The sequence below is a fragment of the Cebus imitator genome, unplaced genomic scaffold (genome assembly GCF_001604975.1).
Source record: "Cebus imitator isolate Cc_AM_T3 unplaced genomic scaffold, Cebus_imitator-1.0 Scaffold5, whole genome shotgun sequence".
Classification (NCBI taxonomy): domain Eukaryota; kingdom Metazoa; phylum Chordata; class Mammalia; order Primates; family Cebidae; genus Cebus; species Cebus imitator.
Genome location: NW_016107320.1, coordinates 2316031 through 2338170, shown reverse-complemented (window position 1 = coordinate 2338170; position 22140 = coordinate 2316031). Strand labels below are relative to the sequence as shown.

Below are 22140 nucleotides of genomic sequence, written 5' to 3'. Positions count from 1 at the left end.
TTTACATATACTACAAATGTAATCCCCTCCAACTGAGATTCCTCATAAATATATGTGTGACTAAACCCTGATAGTCAGAAATATCATTAGAAACTATGAAAAACTAAACTTTGCAAAACAATGAATGCCTGCCAAGATTTATGGGTTTCAAGGAATGACAATTTATATCAAAAGTACAATGACATCTCTAGAGCACTATGTCAATACATTTTGAAGATCATAAATTCTTATACATTTTTTCTTCAAGTCTTGGAAGCTTGATGTTATCTTGACCCAAGAATTCCATGTGCACATAATCATGTGCACAATCACATGATTATCAGATAATGAACGGATCCATAACTAAAATGATATTAGTCTTTGATTTCACTTTCCCAAGTTCTTATCTTACAGGTGTCACTATGGCTGACAAACAGTTTTAAATATATAGACAATTAGCAAACTCTTTCTGCCATTTGACCATTTGGTACCGCATTCCCTACAGACATGAAAATGTGGCACATGCGTATCTCCAAAAAGCTTATCTCTTCTAATCAGTGGCACTAGTATTAGGAATCAAGTAGTTGATGTTAATCCTGTGAAAAACTTTATAAATACTCGTTTATAATTTATAAAAGTAATAATTATAATAATAATGCAGATAAAAGGTTGCTTTGTGCCATGCAGAAAGTGCCTCAGTTTATATATTAAATATGATTTTATTTTTGTATTTCTGTTCATGAAATGCATTTCATACATAATTCTGTGATATTTTATAAAAATTATATGGGGTAAAAAGTGAAAATCTCCTCCTTCCAATCTTTTAATTCCACTCATCCAATGTAATGGCTGCTAACAATTTTGTGCCTATTTAGCCAGGATTTCACATATTATTCAGACATACAGAGATGTTTATACTACTGTCTACATTCATATATGTATATATACGTGTGTGTGTATGTGTATATATATACACACACGTATATATACATATATACACACGTATATATACATATGTGTGTGTATGTGTATATATATGTATATACGTATATATACACACATACACACATATGTATATATACATATATACACACATGTATATATACATGTGTATATATGTGTATATATGTATATATACACACATATGTGTATGTATATATACACATATGTGTGTATGTATATGTATATATGTATATGTATATATATACATACAAGTATATATATATGTGCATACACATACACACATACACTTTTACATTAAGGTTTGGCTGTCTATACATATTGGTCTGCTACTGTTGTTTTTCAGATACACTGTAATATGAGCCTCTTTCAAAGTTAGTGTGCATGGATCTCACTTCATCTTTTTAATGGCAGCATAGTGTTTCATACAATAGATAAATAATAAAATCTTTATTGATACAAATGTAGAATGTTTCATTTTTCTTTCAGAACATGGAATATAATGATGAACTTCTCTGTACATATCTTTCTATGAATATGCTCTATTATTACTTCTGATAAAATTTAAAAAATGATCAAGTGCCAATTAAACAGTATTTTAATACTCATTCAATAATGCATAAAACAATAATTCTTACGCATTTTAGTTCTAAGGGCTTCTACCATAACTATAGTTTTCTAGGGTAAATTCCCAACCTAAAATTTTGCATTAATCTATTTATTACAAGGCATCCTAAATGGGCTGTAGAATTAAATACTCCATCAGACAATATCACAACATTCTAGAATGACAGAATGCTTAAAATAGAATATTTAAGTTAGAACTTGTAAATGAGATATAATTATAACTCTGTTATAACCATGCACTAGTGACATGTCCAAGAGTAAATTCTTTCCAGCATTCTTAGTATTGATATAAATGTTCAAGTGATGAGTATATGTTTCTGGAATGCTTAATGTTTCTATTGGCAGTTGGGTGGAGTTTGTTTTATTTTAGGGGAGCTATGTCATAGGTCAGTTAATACTGTCTTATGTCAGTATAGCATTCCCTCTACAGATTTGATAGGATATATGAAAGTTTTGAAAATGTTACCTAAACATTTTAATCATAACAACTTTATGAAGCATTACTATTTTCATAAAACTTATGGAAGGAAGGGAGAGTTTGCCAGAAGCACAAAATGCTGTTGGCATATAGCTTGTGGACACTGATTTTTACTGTAGAGTCTTCGACTTCATTTAAACTAACTCATGACACATTACTGATCTGCTTTGTTAGAAAAACCACAGTCTATGAAAAGCAGATTTTTTCACTACAAAGAAAGTTGGAGATTTCTTTTCTTGTGGTCGATAGCCCCAATTGAACAGAACAAAAAATTAGTCTTGTGTTTAGGAAAATTGCAGTTATGGATGAATATATCAAGAGAGGGGCAATATGTTTTAATCAGTACATACAAGTGTCAAAAATTTAGGGTTTCTTCAATGCTAATGGCCATGTGGGATTTATAGAAGAAGACACTGTACTTGGACTTATGTCAGGACTATAACACACTACATTTTTTGGAAAAATGTGGGGAAATTCAAAAAAGAGACAGGTTTTGGTCAAGAGTTCACTCGCTAAAACATAATTCAGGTAGCACCAACTGAACCCTTGCTTCTTTCACTTGGAAGCTTCGCAGGGGAGGATGGCATCTTTAGAATTAGTCAAAGGCGCTGTGGCATAAAACGTAATTTCAGGTTTTGGCCCTTCTGGCCAACAGTTAAATAACAGTTGTGGCAAGAAACGGACACTATGATATATCTGTTGATGGTGAGTGTGCTAGGGTATCACTTAAAGTGGCATCAGCACATTTTGGGGGTGGGAGTAGTTTTGTCTTTGCATATGTAAAGGTATTATTTTAAATATGTGATTTATACCACTTTTTTTTTCTTATGAAAACACTCTTTTTGAAGAGAAAAAGAAATATGTCCAAATAAATGCTATTAAATAAACAGTACCATAACTTTCTTTATAAAAATTAGAAATCACTCTACAAAATACCTTGAACTGCATGTTCATGAGATATCTAGTGGCAATTTAATTCCAACTAAAGAAAGGGATACCAATCCTGTTTTCAACACAATTCTGAAATAGAATATTCATAAATCATCATACATATTATTAGTGAAATGGATAGATTATTATTCTTTAATTTTTACATATTTTGATGGTTTCACCAAGTGGGTAGGCTTTGAATTGTATATCTACATGACAGGGCAAAAGAACCATCTTCACATCTTTTTAATCCAAGCAAAATAATAATTGATGAATCCAAGGCTATTTACAAAATTTCAAAAGCCAGAGAATCTGTGCATACATCTTACCTTTCTCTTACGAAGTCTGACTTGGTTATCTGTGGGTTCCTGGGTGGCCAGTGTCTCCTTTAAGTGTAAACACTGCACGTCATCTTGTGCCTTGACCTTTGTTAGACTTTTGTTTTGATGTTCTGAGAAACCACTCTTCTCCAGGCCACTTTCAGCTGACATTCCATTGAGGCAGGAAGGAGGCTGCAGAAGGCAGCTTCCAAAATCTGCTTTTAATAATGGCAGTCCTCTGTCTGTACAAGGAATAGCCAAGAACTCATCTTGTACCACATTGCAGGTGCTTCTTTCATCTTCATCTTTAGGGAAGTCAGGTTTCCTTCGTTGCTGAGCAATTACAGCAGAATTAAGCAATTGTTTCTCAGGTGCAAGATCTTTCACATTCAAAGTATCAACTGCATTTACTTTGGGTGCATCTTTTATTTCATTTAAGCTTATTTCATTGCAAAGCTCCAGGCTTTTACTTACAGTGTCAGTAACTTTTCTCTCCCCACTTTCTTTTGCCAGTGCGAATTCAGGTTTACCAGCCATTCCCCAGGAGTTATAAGAACCTTGGTTACTTTCCATGATGGGCAGTGCCTTTTCTAAGGAGCCTGCTCCTTCGATCATATGTTGGCCTGACCTTTTATGCCCTTGGGTAGTTAAAACCTGTTTATCATCTGTAAGGTATAAATCAGAATCGGTATCCTCATCAGAAACATGCACTAGTGTTTCTGTGCTGGCCTCCAGAGAAAGAAACTGATCTTCACCTTCATGTCTGTCATTTTCATCTGCCTCCTTTGAAAGGTGACCCATTGGCCTCCCAGGAATATCTCTCAGCTCTGATCCATGACAACAGTCAGGTAATGAAACACACTTCTCTTTGCGGTCCGCATTTAGAGTTGCATCTTTTTCCATACTTGCCTGCAAGCTGTCAGCTACTAGTCCATGATGACATGCTGTGTTATAATCATCAGAATTAAAAGGCTGTCCCACCCATTGGGTCACATGTTCTTCCCAGCTTCTCTTTCTTATAGCTACAGACATGTCATCATAATTTAACAACAGACAGAGAGATACATTCCATATGAGGGTAAAGGAGATGGAACTTGATGAAAGATTATTTCAAAATCACCAATCAAAGAAGGGAGTGAGTTCTGTCATTTCACCACCTATTAAAAAATTTAAAAAATATATAGTCACAGATACATTTCAAAAATCAAAATATATCTTAGTAAAGAGAACACTTAATCTGTGCAATCAAAGTTAAGAGATTTTATAAAGCTTCTGTTTAGTAGCTTTAATAGTGTTATTTCTTTAAAAAGCAGCCTAATACTAGAAGGAAATTTTACATTTAATATTTATGATAAAAATCATTAGCAATACTTTTAAAAGCAGTTGGATTGGTCCATTAATGAATAAAGATATAGATACTGAACATTTAAAACTCTATTAAGAAAATATTGGAAATGCAATACTTAGTAAAAATCACTGGAAGAAATGTCTTGCTCTAGCTTGCATGCTTTCTTGATTTAGTTTTGTGAACACAACTTGTTAAATAAATCTATTCACTGTTTGGTTTGAATCACAGCAAAGGCCACCAGGGAACTGTTCATGCAAAACTTAAGCTATAGAGATGGCATGTGTAATGTATTAGTGTGTGAAGGAGCTAACACCAAACCCAAATGTATTTACTCCAGGGAGTGACTAAGGAACATGGAATAATCCAGTTTAGCGCATATCAACACACAATGCATGGATTAGAAAGCATAACACATATCATTTACAATGCCTTAGGACAGATACATCTATACATGCATCCTATTACTGCTACTACCAGCTAGCAAGTTGGTATTGTTGAAACTTAAGGGAAATTAAATAATTTACTAAAGTTATATATATAGAAATGAGCCTAGATTCGGACTGGGTCCTGCTTGTAAGGTCTAGACTTAGATAGTCCACAAACTTCATTGTCTCCATGGAATTATGAGATTTTACCTTCATCCCTTCTTCTTACATATCTTTAGTATGTGTAAGCCCTAAATATTTTATGTAAGAATTCAAGGGAACGAAAAGGAAGATATGACTATAAGACAATTGGGATTATTCCTCAGGAACTTATCATTCTGTTTGGCTTCTCAGATGTTTAGTTTGTATATTTCTGCTGGAATTTGGCCATAAAATTTAAGTAAACAAGAAAATCATTCATAAGATAAGGTCATAATATAAACACGTTCCAGGTATCCAAACTTTTCCCTTGAATTCTTCAAATCCTTAAAGGAAACAAATAGTACCAGTGTAAACTCAACCTTATAAAAATGACTAATCCAAATTTTGCCCAACAGTGAAATTATATTGTTGGACTGTGAAAGAAAAATCCCATTCACAGAGCAGACACTTTTAATTTATATTCCACACAAGAACTGTCAGCACACACCATAGATTGAGTTATTTATTTTTGATATAAACAAGATTAACTGCTGTGCTGATTTTGGATCTCTTTAGCCTACTGAAAAGGACCTTGACTCCCCAACAAAAATTTTGAGCTATACTGACGAAGCACATGCCTGAGAGGTAAATATTTCCACCCTGTAAAAACTGGTGAAGTTAAGAAATGTGCTAGAATTTTAGTATCCCAGCCTGACCAAATATCTTTTTGGATACTATTTGTTTCCCTCAAAGGTCTGTGGCCATCTTGAAAAATGGTCAGCCTTCACATTTTCCATGTTGACGTTCACTTTGCACTCAAAAGAAAATATAAAGTTTCTGAATTCCATGCACAAGTCATTATAACGTGGGAGGCTACAAAAAGTGGAAAGAATGCATAGATGCAAGCCAGAAAATTTCTGCTTTCATGGGCAAATTTGGGATGTAATAGGGTTTTAGATGCTTTTCTCTCTTTATTTTTATCCAGTGTAGAAAGAGCAGACTCACTTACGAAATGCCAAGTGGTATTACAATGTCACTCCTAAGCCACATTTACATTTTAAGTTGAGCCTGAATTCTGGTTTCATTTCTTTTACTAAGAAGAAATACAGTTTTATTAGCTTTTGGGGAAAAAAGAATTACACAAAAATTTTGCCTTTAAGAGTTGACAATAATATTCATTAACTTCTGTCGCTCAACCTTGACAAGTAGGTAAGTATTTCTATCAAGTCAAAGGAAGATAGTTCAGCAAGTTCTGAAACAATCTAACTGCAAAGAGAAATTATAAATTAGATAAATCCAATAAAACATTTACTCTTCCTGTCTTCATTTCTAATCTAGGTGCTTTGAACATTTCCAAATCATTTCTGTAAGTGTACACTTTTATTTTTAAGATATGTAATTTCTCAATTATCATTATAACCATCATTACATTTGGCATGCTCCTTCATTCCATATCATGTGGTCTGATTTTTTTTTTAATGAATGTTTGTAAGCTCTTCTATCCACAGTTTCTATTTAAATTTTATAAGATTTATAGTTAAATCTGCCTGTATGATTTAAAGACCAAACAGATTATTAATAAATAGGAGCATTAGAGTATTGTCAATTGCATCTGAGTTTACAGGTCTCATTTCCTAAATCATCTGAATTGATTATAATCTATCCTGTAAGAGACAGGAGTCTTTCTAAAAGACTGACTTCCCCTGTGAGCCTCCTCACTGAGCTGCCTTATTTAAAATTACATTTCAAGCCGGGCACGGTGGCTCAAGCCTGTAATCCCAGCACATTGGGAGGCTGAGGCGGGTGGATCACAAGGTCAAGAGATCGAGACCATGCTGGTCAACATGGTGAAATCCCGTCTCTACTAAAACTACAAAAAATTAGCTGGGCATGGTGGCGTGTGCCTGTAGTCCCAGCTGCTCAGGAGACTGAGGCAGGAGAATTGCTTGAACCCAGGAGGCGGAGGTTGCGGTGAGCCAAGATCGCGCCATTGCACTCCAGCCTGGGTAACAAGAGCGAAACTCCGTCAAAAAAAAAAAAAAAAAAATTACATTTCAAAAAACTACTTATTTTTCAAATTTCTTTTACATTTCTTTTGTAATCCTATTCATGCAGTTTCATTCAGAATGAGCTCAGTTGCTAAGGATTTGGATGGAGGATCTGGAAAACTGTAGGTCATTGCAGGGTGTTGATTTTATGAAGTGAATTTCCATGGGGATTTTTTGCTTCTTAAATGCATGTGTTCAAGCACCATGACATTAACATTGCAAGAGACTGTATGTACTTCTAATAATGCAGTGATTCTGGAAAACACTTGTGACATTTTCAAATTTGTGATATTACTGCAGAGAATGTTTAGAAACAAGTGATTTTGAATTATTTGTTTGGGTTAATTTCGTAACACTTACCATGCCTTAACATAAGCATTTTATAGCATACAATATATACATTAAAAATTAAACAAAATTACTGGGCACAGTGACTCATGCCTACAAGCCTAGCACTTTGAAAGGCTGAGGTGAGCAGATCACTTGAGTCAGGAGTTTGAGACCAGCCTTGGCAACATAGGGAGATGCTGTTTCTACAAAAAAATGCAAACAGCCGGGAGTGGTAATGTACACCTGTAGACCCAGCAACTTGGGAGGCTGAGGTGGGAGGATTGCTTGAGCCCAGGAGGTCAAAGCTGCAGTGAGCCGTGATTGCACCACTGCACTCTTGCCTGGGTGACAGAGCAAGACCCTGTCTCAAAATAAATTAAATAAGTAAACAAATAAATTAATTAAATGCTACCTTATTTAACATTGGAGACATTCTAGTTTGAGAATCACTGATCTATATGTGATATCAGACGATTGTGCTCTATTTTGCCCTTGCCTCTGAAATAAAAGACCACTTCATAATTTGACTTGCCAGTTGTTCTCTAAGAACAGAAGAGCTTGATGATAATGACTACTGCTGATTCTATAGCCTGAGAGAGCAAGGTGCAAATGAAGTGCCACTGGCTGAAATCAAGTGTGCAGTCTGTGGAACTGACAGTAGTTAGATCATAATCACTATTCATCAAGCATTTATTTAGTACCCAGTGAGTGGCAGAAACTTGGCTAAACATTAGGAATATAAACCTAAAAATATATTCTACCTTTGCTACTGAAGCTTGCAATTTTGTGGGAGAAACTTCTATAGACAAGGGTAGTAAGTTCTATTGTGGCCACATATCACTGATAGGGGTACAAATACCAAGTAGGGGCTCATCAGTTCCCTGCCCTGCCTTGCCCTGCTGTTGCCCTTGCTCTTGCCTTTTCTTTCCTTCCCATTGTTCTCTCCTTTCCTTTCCGTTGCTCTTTCCTTTCCTTCCTTCCTGCTTCTCTCCCTTCCCTTCCTTCCCCCTCCCCTTTTTTTTTTCTATCCCTCCCTCCCTTCCTTTCTTGATGGTTCAGGGGATGGTGACTATGTCAGGTAGGACTTCACAGAGGAGAACATGTCTGAATGAGGTCCTCCGTGGTAAATTTTCTGCCTCCAGAACATTCAAGTCAAATGGTATTTGAGGTAGAGTTCCCTACTGGATGGAATAAATCTTCCTTCCTTTCTTTCTTCAGATTTCTACTATTCTAAAATTACCTCTTTGGAAAAGATAGCAGATGCAACAATAAACTCCAGAGAATTGCTTGTAACTTGAAAACTCACTGGTTACCTTGGAAGGGAACATTTATCAGAAGCATTTTAGAGAACATTAAGAGAAGAAATTTTTCAAAGAAAACAATTTTAGCATGTGTCCCAGAACAAAAGATTCAAATCTTCATATTGAAGGGAACTTGTGAGGATGCAATGGTTCAAGGAAGAAAAATAGACCATGTAAAACATATCACTTTGAAATTTCAGAACTTAGGAGATAAACAAATTGTTCTAAATGTCATCAGAGGGAGAAAAAAAGATTATTTATTAGGAATTAGGAATCAATGGTATCGGAGTTCTCAAAAGTAACAGTGCAGATAAGATGACAGGCAAATCTGATTTCAAAATTTGGATGGGAAATTATATCTGTCTTAAAATTATATGAAGAGTCTTATTTTTTTTTTTAACCTTCTCTCAAAAGCTACTGGAGAGATAGCTACCCCCTAATTAGAAAATAAACACAGCAGGAAAGACATGGCAAAAGGAAGCCAAGACTTCGACACAAGTGAGCATGGAACAGAATTTTCAGGATAAAGTTGTGTACCAAGTCTAACTGTCAGTCATTTCACATAAATCCTAAAGTTCTCTCCTGTGGATGTCTCTAAAAACAGAGAAATAATAAATTTTATATATGACATATTGAGAGGAATTTTATAGTAAAGTCAAGCAATTTGGATGGAAGAATTATTAAGAGTCATAGAGAACACTAGAGAAATCAATTATTAACTCCAGGAAAAAAGGTTTGTAAGAAGGAAAATATAATTATAGCATACTCATTAAGCTGTGGCTAATCTTTTCATGTAGTCAAAATAATGCAAATAGTAAACATTAAACTAACCAAAACATAAGGAACAATGATTTTCAGTGCATAGGATTCTGTGAGGGGTGAGGTTAGGGAGGGTAGGGAAAATAATTTAAGGAAGATAGTCACTTTCTACAGCAGAAAGTTAACAGATAATGTCTAAAACAGAAAAAGAAATCATAGTCCAATCATATTGTTTAGAAATACGGAGTTCAATATCGGAAGACATAACTAAAAATAAAGGGTTAAGATTTGGTGTGCCATTTGCTAAGAAAGTCTTACCTCTGGATTTCAGAATTCATGTTAAAAATAATTTAAATTTTAAAATGTTCTAGAGCAGTAATTTTAAGATTGAGTTGATGCACAAACACGACTGCAGTTCTTCTACAATAGGTCTGGTGGGACCAAACCATTCTTTTTGCCCCTTCCCGCTCACCACACCATCCCCTTGCAATCACACAGACACCAACCAATCATACGTATATAGCAAGGAAAAGGTGCCCGTTTGGATATGTATCTTGTGTCAACAATGTCAGTGCAATTTCTATGAGCTTAGGTGAGTTCTTTAGAGCGTCCTTTCCTTCCCCAAGTCTCCTGGGGGATTTCTGAAATGTACAACAGGTATTCCTAGGAATCATCTTAGCCATAGATTCATGAAATAACATATAAATAGCATTAAATTAGTAAATGCACATGGAATGAGGAATTCTCACTCAAATTCCCACTTTTCCTGAATACCTCACTCACAGTACTTGGAAAGATGTCAGCTTTTGTATTAATCCCATCAAATGCAGATATCTTGTTTTGTCCTTTGAGAATACATGTGAGATACACACACACACACACACACACACACATACACACACACATTATATATATACATCAGGTATGTGTGTACATGTATGTATCACACGTGTTATATACATTTATGTATCACGTTTACACATGTGTATATACACATATATGCATGTGATACATATCATACGTATGCAAATACATAAATATATGTAAACATACATATATAAGTGAACGAACACACTATTGACTCTTCTGGATTGTGAGGTTGTGAGTGTGTGTGTGTGTGTGTGTGTATGTGTGTGTATACACATATATATCAATATAAATAAATGAAGGCATGATTGACTCCAGAATATTTTATTAAGTATCCTGAATATTTAATGGAAGGTAAAATAAAGACATAATAGCACTGCCACTTTTCTTTTCTTTTCTTTTCTTACTTTTTCCTTAGATGGCTAGAATCACTTCTGGTTTCCCTTAGAGTCTTTAATCCTGATTAGCCATCCCATTTTAAATTTCTAGGTCATGTTCTCCTCATACTACTGCTTTATATACATACACAGACACAAACACACACACACACACATACACACACATTATATATATATACACACACACATATACAAAATATCTATCACGTAGCATGTGCTTAGTTACTATGGGAAGGTAGAGAAGATGTAAGGGAAATAATCTCATGTTAATTAACCATAAGTTATACTTTCTAAAATGCTCTCTTAGCTTATGAACCAAGAAAAATACACCTGTACATTTGGCACATTTTGTTGCTATGTGGTAAGAGTAACTTTGGTAAGATGGATATGTTGGAAACCTGATCGTCCTGTAGTGATATGAAATATTACCGTATCTTAGCCTACTCTTGGGGACTGACATTTATACATCATATGTGCCCTTAAAACACTTACTGAATTAAATTAGTCAACTAGAACAATCAACAACCTGGAAACAGACATGATCACAGGATCAGAGCTTAATATAGTTTTTCAACTCACGTCATAGTAAATCTTCATTATAAAAAACGTTTGTAAAAGCCAAAATGAAACCCATTTTCTTAATGATACTGTCAAATTACCTAGCAAGCTAAATTGCGTACATTTGGGCATCTTCCCACTGCCACACAACTCAATGATAAATGAAGAGGAGTGTTCTTTATTCCCAAACTAAATTGACATATACTTAGGAGCAGTAAGAAAGCCCAGGGAAGATATTATGTTAATTTCTTTATGTAAATATACAAGCAAATAGCAAAAACCATAAGAGCACATTTTTAAAAAGCATTTCTATGAATCTAGTCCAGACAGCCAACTTCCAGTAAAAAGCATTTAGTGTTTTTCCTTTAAAATATTCATGCTCTTTAATTCAAATTAGACAAGACTAGATCTAGACTGTGGGAGGTTAAACCTTTAATAACATGATGCAAGAATTTACCTTCATATGATTTCATACAGATTCCCTTTGTTTAGTAGCAATATGTGTCTTAATTCCATGCAAAATTATTATTCATCTACTTTTACATACTTTGTTTAATGCTGGAATTTACTTGTTGTACCTTATTAGATGTTAGTGGAAAACATGAATTCCTGTTAAAACTTTTATTGGTAAATAGCTTAATGGAGATTAAAATATTATATGTGAGGTAGCTTCCATGTCTTTATGCTGTGTGGGAAGCATCAACAAGTTTACTAAATTACAGAACAAGTCATCCATAATGAGCCAAATAAGGGGAATAAGTAGTATACCACTTTTTCCAAAAGACACATCCTACCTTCCATCAATTTTAGTCTTTAGAAGAAAAATGAAGAAACAGGTACCCAGCTTAAAAATATTATTTGACTGTTAAACCATTTTTAGGTATGTCTGAGTTTTTGCTGAACTTAAAACATGTTTTCTTATTCTTAGCTCTTGGTGATGTAGGCAAATTTGAAAATTAACTCTTTCAATCCACTAGAAGTCAGCTCATCAGAAAACAGCAGAGTGTTGCAAGCTATTATTTCAGTGGTGCTCTATTTTTATGTACAGGTAACTGCTATTTAATGTCGCTTCCAGAAGTGTCTAATTTTCTTGCAGGGAGGAGACCACATACTGGCAGTGTTTGGCTTACCACCCACTTTATGGCTCAAGTCAGCCAGATTTGGAGATTCTCTTAACACCTTCTTAAGCAACCCAAATGTAATTTGAGGAAACTTGGAACATTTTATGATATTTTCCTGATATCACTGAGATCTTTCTGGGGATGTTGGTTTCTGGGAGATCCTAGAATTAACACAGCCTCGAGGGACAATATTGCTTTATGGATGTAGTAATTTCTAGGTATCTATATTTTATTTGGATTTCCATGTTTTATTTTTTTTTTAGTATGCAGTCATCTTAATAGTGGTGTTCAATCCTATGCAGAGTAATTTGGGCATTTACAAATACATTATACCTTAGATTAATTCTGCAAATAAATTTGTTAATGAATAATAATTATTTTTTTTTTGCCGTAATATCTCTCTTCTATAGAATCTCTTACAATAAAAAAGTATTGCTTTTCCTCTGAACTTGTTTCACTTGAAATTTTTCATGCAACAGGAAATAGCTTAGGGTTAAATTTGATATTAAATGTGTGGCTGACCTTTTTATTTTCGATGGCAAAGCAGTATGATTGAAATGTGGTTTGCTTTATTATAAAAAGACATTTTTATTCAACAAGGAACACGGATTATAATGCTTTATCATCATCATGGTGAGATGTGGTTTTGCTTTAAGTGCTTTCTTTATTTTTAGCTTTGCTATCATTTCTAAGAACACTCCAACAGTAGACGCAGTCATCACTAAGTGTAAATAACAGATACGGCTACATCAACACAGGTGCTGAGATAGCAAGTTGACAGTAGGGAATTATATTTTTAGTCATTCCATAAGCAAAACTTTCACTGAAATCAGGGACAAGAAGTCATTTGGAACTTAATTACTTCTGTTAGCTTGGTATCCTATCTGTGGTCAATGTCTCTGCTATCAACTTTTGTCTTCCATACATTTCTATCATCTCATCTTAATTTTGTCATCTACCTATAAATGTTTGAGCTTGTTTTTATCACCCAGTGCTTCTCTTAATACTTTTTAAGTGCATTAGAAACTGACAATGATAATGTTAATAGTAAAAAGAAAAACAACCCTTCCATTTAATAAGCATTTATTATGGGCCAAGTACTGCATTTGGTCTGTTACTTAGAAGCTATCTCCTTTAGTAGTAACACAAATATTGTATTAAATAGATACCATTATTGCTCTAATTTGGTAGGGAAGAACTTTGGCAGGACTAAGTAATGAGCTCAATGTCAAATACATACTGGTGGGCAGGAATTCTCTCCCATTTTTGTGAGGTTGTCTGTTTTTTTTTTTTCCTGGTGATTAAGGTTTGTTACCTAAATTCTATGTACCTCAGTTTTCTCAGTTCTATAACGGGAATAATGAAAAAAAAAAAAAAACTGTTGAGGGGGAAATGATGATTTAATAATAATGAGATTACAATATATGTAGAACACTTAGTCCATGGCACATTTCCAACACTCACTAGATGTAAAGTGACTTGATCATGATAATGATGATGGTGATGATGAGTCCTTTAGCTTTTGACTGATCTTAGCTACAGAATCCATGGCTGAGTATGAGCTGAAACTCTCTCTTATACAGATGAGTTATTAGAACAAAATGTGAAACACAATTATTCTATATTACTATTTTTTTTAGATGGAGTTTCTCTCTTGTCACCCAGTCTGGAGTGCAGTGGTGTAATCTTGGCCCACTACAACCTCTGCCTCCCAGGTTCAAGTGATCTCCTGCCTCAGCCTCCTGAGTAGCTGGGATTACAGGTGCCTGCTACCACACCCAGCTAATTTTTTTTTGTATTTTCAGTAGAGATGGGGTTTCAGCATATTGGACAGGCTGATCTTGAATTCCTGACCTCAGGTGATCTGACTGCCTTGGCCTCCCATATTCTTTCTTGATTTATTGACCTATGCCTTTTCTTAAACAATGACTTGTTGATTATACTGTATGCAGAACAGTTTGCACATAGCAAATCTCATCTGATGCTCAACATGACCTGGCAATCCCATACTTGACTAATAAAAAGCAGAAACTCAAAGTAGTTATGGGACAAGAATCAAGTCACAGAGTGATAAGTGGTAAAGATGAAATCAAAGCCAATTTTCTGACTTTGCCCATTATTTTTTTCAGCATACCACCCCATTTAAATTGTGGAAAATTCACTAGTGCTCTGTTTTCACTGGAGTTCTGTAACTTTTAATTTCAAACTATTTCTGGATGCCTATGCTTCCTTCTGGTGCTTAATAAACTTGAAATGTCATCTAATGAGAGTGTTGTTAACCTCTGGCCTCAGGCTCTGATGATTCTTTCCAACCTCTTATTTTCCTTCCCCTATACAACTTATTATTCTATTATTGCAGGATGTCTGAAAAATAAGAAAGAAGTCCAACTCCCACACATTGCCATTCCTCAATCCTGGTTTTCCTTTCTTTTTTTCATTTGCTTTTCCCTCCATTCATTTCACAAACATTTACTGACAAATAAATGTTGATAATTCCTGACATGCTAGGTATTTTGCTAATTGCCGGGAATAAAAGAAACACTAATTAAATATCTAAACTTGCTGTTTGATCTTCCTACTTCTTTTCTATCTCTTTTCCATTAACAGGGCTGGTTTTCTCTTTGAATTATTTGAATGGCATTGCTAAAACACTTCGTTATTTCAAGCAAATATAGAAACAACCTTTTCACACATACAGTTGTCTTTTCAACCCATTTATCTCAATTAATGAGCAAGTTCATATGCATGCCGTTTACATTATCTTTCAGCTTTTTTTTTTTTTTTTTTTTTTTTTGAGTCCTAGTTTAATCTTTTAAAGTTCATTTATATGCTCTATAATCCACTGAATCAAAATTAACAATCTTTTTAAACTAGGTCTCAAGATCCTAGTTTATTCACCATTATTCTGTTTAACTTCCTTAAAAATTGGCCCATTTATTTCTCAAAACTGTATAAACTATCAGTTTTAAAGACAAAACAGAAACATGGAAGTAAACACTGTATTTCTCTATCACACCAAAGTCAATCAAGAGTCATGCTTTTCTGTAACTCTGTTTAGCCTATGTTGTTTATGCAAGGGGCTTATCTTTTGTGAGGGGAAAGCAGGCCTAGTATTCACACTACTTCCTTCAAATCTGTAAGTTTTCAGTGTTCCCTTGTCCTCTTCCAATATTCATGTGCAATTCTTAACATGTCTATGTTGATAATAAAAATCTGTGATCTAAATCTCAGTCATTTGGAACTTTGCCATACTGTAATAGTTTTAAAGAGTGATTCTCATTTTATAACACTGACATCACTCATTTTTCAAGAGGAAACAAATAAAAACAAAATACAAATTTCAAATGATCCATTTTAGACTTACTTTAAGCCTGTAAGACCTCAACCTCTATGAATAAGACTAAATCATCCCGTAAGTATTTGTAGTGAGTTATACAGTATAGGTAGGTAGAGACAGAGACAGAAAAATTCTCTTTTTAAAATTATAATGTCCTTATGAAGAAGATGAGGTGATGTGCTTTTACTAGGCCTTCTAGGAATCATGCAGTCAGTTATTACCACTGTACTGTACTTATTTCTCATTCCAGTCATATAGAGTGTGGTGACATTGAAAGGAAGTGTTGAATCGTGTATCTTTTAAGTGGTAATAACATCAGGAAATTCAATCTGGTTCATGAAAATGAAAAAAAAAAAGGATCATGACACATTCTCTCTAAAGAAATGGCAAATACTAGAAATGGAAGGTGTTACTTTTATGAGAAGGGGTCTTGTCTGAGAAGGTATACTGCTTCAGCGCACACATCAACAAATATCATCATATATGAAGTATGATGCAGATGAAATATCCAATGCGCCCATGATATACCACATTGTTCAAACATTTATTTATATATTGTTAAAATTCTGCATTCTACAACTGAATAACTTTGTATACGGCTTGGAGTAGATATACAAATCATTTAAGGGGCTGAAAACATGCTGGAGAAATGTAAACTTATTTTTTATATGTCCATCGAGGCTTTTTATATATTTAGTGAATTAGCCATGTAGAACTGGAAATAAGCTACAGCAACAATGATTTAGGCTAGATAGAAGAAAGAATGTTGGGAGGGGGGTGCTATAAAATTGCCTCTGAAAGTCATTGGTCGGGATAGTGTCATTATGATCATTTGAGTACAAGGATATAAACTAGACAAGCTCTTTTCTAGCCATATTTTTAGAGAAACACCAGATTAAAATTAATATAATTATTAGCATATGGATTGTTTTTCTTGGCATGAACATCAAATATAATAAAACAGTCATAAAGCAGGTGACTAAAGTGTTTATCAAAGGCATACTAATTTGATTTTTTTAAGTTATGATTTTTTTTCCCATATAAGTAATACTGGTGACAGCTTTAAGCCTTAAAAAAAAAATAAGAGGAACTCTTATGGAATCTTCATTCACTGAAGTACGGAAAATAAAAATAAATATATAAATAAGAGGAACTCCAATTTTCTGTCTAAAAAGCAGCCTTCTACTGGACATGTTTATACTTCATTATGCATAATTATTACTGGAGAGCAGGGTGATGAGGTAAAAGATATCTGAATTATGAATCAGGGCACTATGGTTCTGCTGTCACCTCTTCTACTAGCTAGAGTTGTGACCTTGGAGAGGTCACTTTTAAATCTCATTTCTCAGCTTCTTGTAGGCAACCTCAAGACAGTGTTAGAGGAGGCAACCTCTTATGTTCTTTCCTTCCCTGAAATTCCACTTGGAGATTTTAATTAAATCATCATTTAGATAAGTTAGTATTTTATCTTTCACATATATAAGAAGCAGATTCTTTTTCTCATATTTAAAAAGTTTTCACACAAGTTGTCAGTGAATAGTTAAAATGTATCAATGTATGTTATTTTAGCATAAAATTTGACAATAGCTAATACAGCAGATAATCACCTTGTACTATATAAAAACTTAAAATGAAAATACTTACTTGGTTTCTTAAGCTCCAACTGTCAAAATAGCTCTCCATCTTTCACTTATTATTTTTTGTGTTCATCTAATAGATTTGAAAATGTACATGAATATTTATTCTCTTTATGTACCATTTTATTTCTATAAAATAATGATTTTTATTATATTCAGAAATACAATAATATCTTATGCATTATAAGTCCATACTTCTTCAGTCACTACCAAACTTTTTCCTAATATTTTGTGCATTTAAACATTTAAGATTACCTTAAGGAGACTACAGTCAAGTGGAAATGTAATTTTACGATTACATAAAGTAAGGACACAAACAGTTTCCATATGACTGAGTGATTTCTGGTTGCCTTAAAAGAGTTATAGTGAGTGTCAGTGTCATTGAGTTTTTCAAAATATTACACAAAATGTGACCTGAGCAGTGAATCCAGGAAAATTAATATAAACTAAATTCAGTTCTGACATTTAAATTTCCAAAACTCAGACTAAATGCTAGTTAGGACAGAAATAATTCCTGAAATTTCATGTGTTTACTTTTTCTTTCTTTTTTTAAATAATGAACATTTTAAGCTGTACAGGAGAAGCTTGACATATGATTGAAACTGGTTTGGGGAAATAATAATAAGTTCAATTTTTGTAGTTTTAAACGATACACAAAATACTCTTTGGAGACTGATTATTAAGCAAAAGTCACTGGGGTGCTTTCTACTCTCCCTGTTGGCAACGGAAGGTAGGGGAGGAATTCATTTACACCTCACACTGATGTGTGAGAAAATGTATTTGTTTCAAGTTATGCCATGAAATAGGAAAACTGGTCTGATAGCTCAATTAATAAATAAGTTAAAAATAAAAAGGGATCAAAATAAAATCTTGCTTTACGGAGGAAAAGAGTTAAATCTATATGGAGCCTATTTTAGAACTGACAGTTTGCTAAAACGATTTGACTCACAGTTTTCTACTTTCAAACATTTTCCACTTTTGATTTTATGGCTTTGCTCTAAAACCTAGGAAGTCACCAACTCAGTGCAAGATGCTAACATTTATCTCAATGTTTCTGCCTCTTCAAAGAACGCCTCAAAGCATAAAGATAGTCCATAGCGTCTTACCTAGACAACGAGGAGCTGAAACGCCAAGGCATGACACTGCTCAACACTCAGGCTAGGAAAGAAGTCCGTCCCCGTTAGTTTCTCCAAAATCTAAGTTCCCATTTCGTGGTTGAGATCATGGCTCTATTCTGAGCAGTTTCACGCAGTGTGTGATTCTAACAAAAACAACCTCTGCAGCTGGAGGGAGCCTTAGCTAAGGCAGGATCCTGTCAAGGCATTCCTAGTGACTTCTGTCTACTAAATTCAGACTGAGGTTTTGCAAAAGGGGCCTCCACAACCAGGCCCAGATTGCCTGGAAAGTATTTCCTGCCTCTGAGGAGTGTGCATGCGAGAAAGGCTGTAGGAAGAGGGGAGGAGGGGAGAGCCCAGCCGCCTGGGCGTTTTAGGAGTTCTGATTTTACACAGAACTCAAGTGAGTTTTGTCAAAGCTCTTGAGGTGATTAGCTGGAGAGTCATAAAGTCCTAGAGCTTTTTCTATCCCACACTGCTTATGAAAAAAAAAGAAAGAAAGAAAGAAAGAAAACATAGTTCTCTCTCCATCCACAACCTTTCCACTATATTAAATGTATATGCACAGCTTAATCAAAATGCCTTTGCTCGCTCTCATTTCAAAAGATCTTTTAAGAGAGCCAGATGAATTTAGCCTTAATACCACAATTCTTCTAAATTGTAAAACCTTTTTTGAACATGACTTAAAACTGGAAATGCTGCAGCTTTTCATTCTGTCCCTGAGACCATCTGTAAGTAAAATCTCAAGCATCCAGTTAATAGAAACATTTCTTCCGATCTCTCTGATCACAAGAATCCTTCACAGAATTAAAATAATTTGTGTTATGGCAAATGCAGCAGCATTACCTCTAGTCAGAATCCTCCAGTTACAAAAATCCAGTGCTTGAGCAGAAGACAGACTCCATCTTGATCATATTAGAGTCTTGCTGACATTACACACTTACAACTGCTTCCATCTATCATGGCAGCGTTCCTGAATCACATCTCTAAAGCTGATCATGGTATCTGCATCCTTCGTCCGTCACAAATTTTGTGAACTATCATCTGTTTATCTTTTCTGCTTTCTTGTGCCTCCCTTGAATGACTTCCTTCTAGCTGCTCCAGGCTGGGAACTTGGACTACCATTTGGTTTTGATTAAAACCAGACAGCCAACTCTGGAGAATTTAGGGAATAAGCTAATGGAAACTGCAAGTATGGCTTTAATTAGCAATCAATTAATAATAGAGGTTAGCTCGTCTTATAATAAGATGTCACAAATACAAATGCAGAGGAAGCTGAAGCCGTTTCAGGAAAGAAGTTACACCAATTTTCCTTCCTTTATGACCCAGAATCCTCTTTAGAGAATGTGGAAGGAAAGAAGAGGGAGGTGGCCTTGGGACAGCCAGGCTGTGGAGAGGCCAGTGGAGCAGCTTCATTGTTTATACCAGGGAAGCAGGAAACAGCATCTCTGACTTTAATTATCTTGCTTGGTCAAAATTGCTCAGTAATGTCTCCCTTCTACTTTATTTACAATCAATGGATTCTGCTGCTATTTATGACTCAAACTTTTTTTTTTTTTTGTGACTGCTGATCAGATTAATCTAATTATTGAATCTATGGGCTTCTTGCAAATTTCTAGAGGCTTTCAATAATAATAAGTGCAAGAATAATTTCAATTTGATGTGATATAATGAGTAACATATAAAGAGGTAGATAGTTTAAACTTGTTTGCCCTAAGATCCGTTCTGTTCTCTGAAATTTTAAGTAGTTTTCATTGTTCACTGTTATTCTTCATCCTGTATATCACAAGGGCCATCTTGTAGTACTTTCTGATAATATTGGGTAGGTGATAGCTCAAAGATGCACAGTGTTCTAACTGCTATTTCTTTCCTTATTAGATAACTAAAATCTCTCAAAGTTAGTGCAAATCATGAACCGTATTTGACACATGTTAAATGGCAAGAATGACTTCTACTGTGCATGAGTTTGAAGATGAGAAGTAGTCAAATGAAAACATTTGGTCAGAAGCAGTTTTAAAAGTTTAGATCAAAGTCTTATTGACTAAACACTTGAGCATTTAGGTTTCTTTAATTTATGCCAAGAAGGAATTCTGTTCTTCCATAACTCCTTTAAAAAGTATTCATATTCATATTCGAAGCATTTCTGCCGACACTATGCCTATTTAATCGTTCCAACAATTTTGTGTGTATTCTTATGTTTTATTTTACAAATAAAGTATTGAGAAGTAATTTTCTCACAATCAAATGATAGAAAGTGGCCAAGTCCACACTGGACCTCACATCTTCTGACTCCAAGTGTTGTGCTTTAATTTTTCTTCCATAAACTACCTCCTTTAACTTCCACTTAATTTCTGTATGCAATTGGGAAGACTTCTTAAACTCCATGAGTTTCTTATACCTCTTTAATAATAGAGACAATTTCACATAACTTATAGATTAGAATGCAGGGTGAAATTTATATACATAAATATTTATGTATTTATATTTATTTCCCTAAGAAAAACACCAGAGAAGAAAGGAATGAAAATTGATGTCCTGTCTTTCCTAATATACCTTGTATATCTCTATCTCTAACTGTCTCTGCCTTTATACTGATATACAGTGGTTGCTCAACATTATATCAGCACTGTGCTAATTCTTAGCTAGATTTTACTCATGAATACTATACCCCACCCCATATATTTTACTTTCGTTTCTGTTTATAGTGGCTGGAGAAAACAACAAAACTCTGTTCACAAATGCCTTTTAGATATCTAGATACTCTTATTAGTAAGTTTCTCATAAACGTACCCTTTTCTAAACAAAAGATACATTATGTTTTCTTCTATTAATAGAAGGATTACTTCCCAAATCTTTAATTACTTGTATTTATTTTTCATTGTTCACTTGCTTGATTCCAAACAAATCTCAGATCTTATAGTCTTATAAAGGCTTTACCAAATATGAGTATAAATATAAATAGTGAGAAAACTTCCTAAGTATTTAATATTGTGCCAGGAACATTGAAGGAGCTCAAAATATTTGTCCCCTTCTTTCTACATGCAAATCTAAATACCAACTCCCTTAAATGTTTGACAATTACTCTGTACTAGATCAACTAATCAAAGAAGAGGATAGGGACAGTTAAGTACTTGAAAACAAAGTATCAGGAAAGGAGTCTGCTCCAAAACTAACAGCCTTAGGATCTGTGTGAGTTACCTAACCCAGTAAGGATGTCTTAGCTTCCATAACTAAGAATTGTCACAATCCAAAAAGCTAGTCCATATAAAGTCATTAGCTAGAATTATTTTTAACACTTAAATTATTGTCTTTTTTATGTTTACATCTTTCTTTCAGATAGTTTTAGAATCTTCTCTTTCTCTCTGTTTCTCTCTCTTCTATTGAACTCCAAGTTAAATGTATACATGTGAAACAGTTATATTGGTGAAACAATTATGTACTAGCAGGAGGAGGATTACAGA

General features: G+C 34.3%; 1 protein-coding gene across 4 annotated transcripts in view; it reads right to left on the bottom strand.

Annotated features, from left to right (window-relative positions):
* Nucleotides 1–22140, bottom strand: part of DLC1 (DLC1 Rho GTPase activating protein) — a 546175-nt gene that overhangs the window by 417721 nt on the left and 106314 nt on the right. The window contains exons 1-3 of one of the 4 annotated variants that reach the window (XM_017535550.2): nucleotides 18671–19021; nucleotides 17572–17637; nucleotides 3304–4451 (exon numbers count right to left, since the gene is read on the bottom strand). In XM_017535550.2, coding sequence (XP_017391039.1) covers nucleotides 3304–4326 — 1023 coding nt within the window. In that variant the 5' untranslated portion in view covers nucleotides 4327–4451; nucleotides 17572–17637; nucleotides 18671–19021. Of the gene's footprint in view, nucleotides 1–3303; nucleotides 4452–17571; nucleotides 17638–18670; nucleotides 19022–19525; nucleotides 19721–22140 lie in introns of those variants that run through there. The other 3 variants (XM_037740877.1, XM_017535561.2, XM_037740874.1) reach the window with 3 other exon arrangements.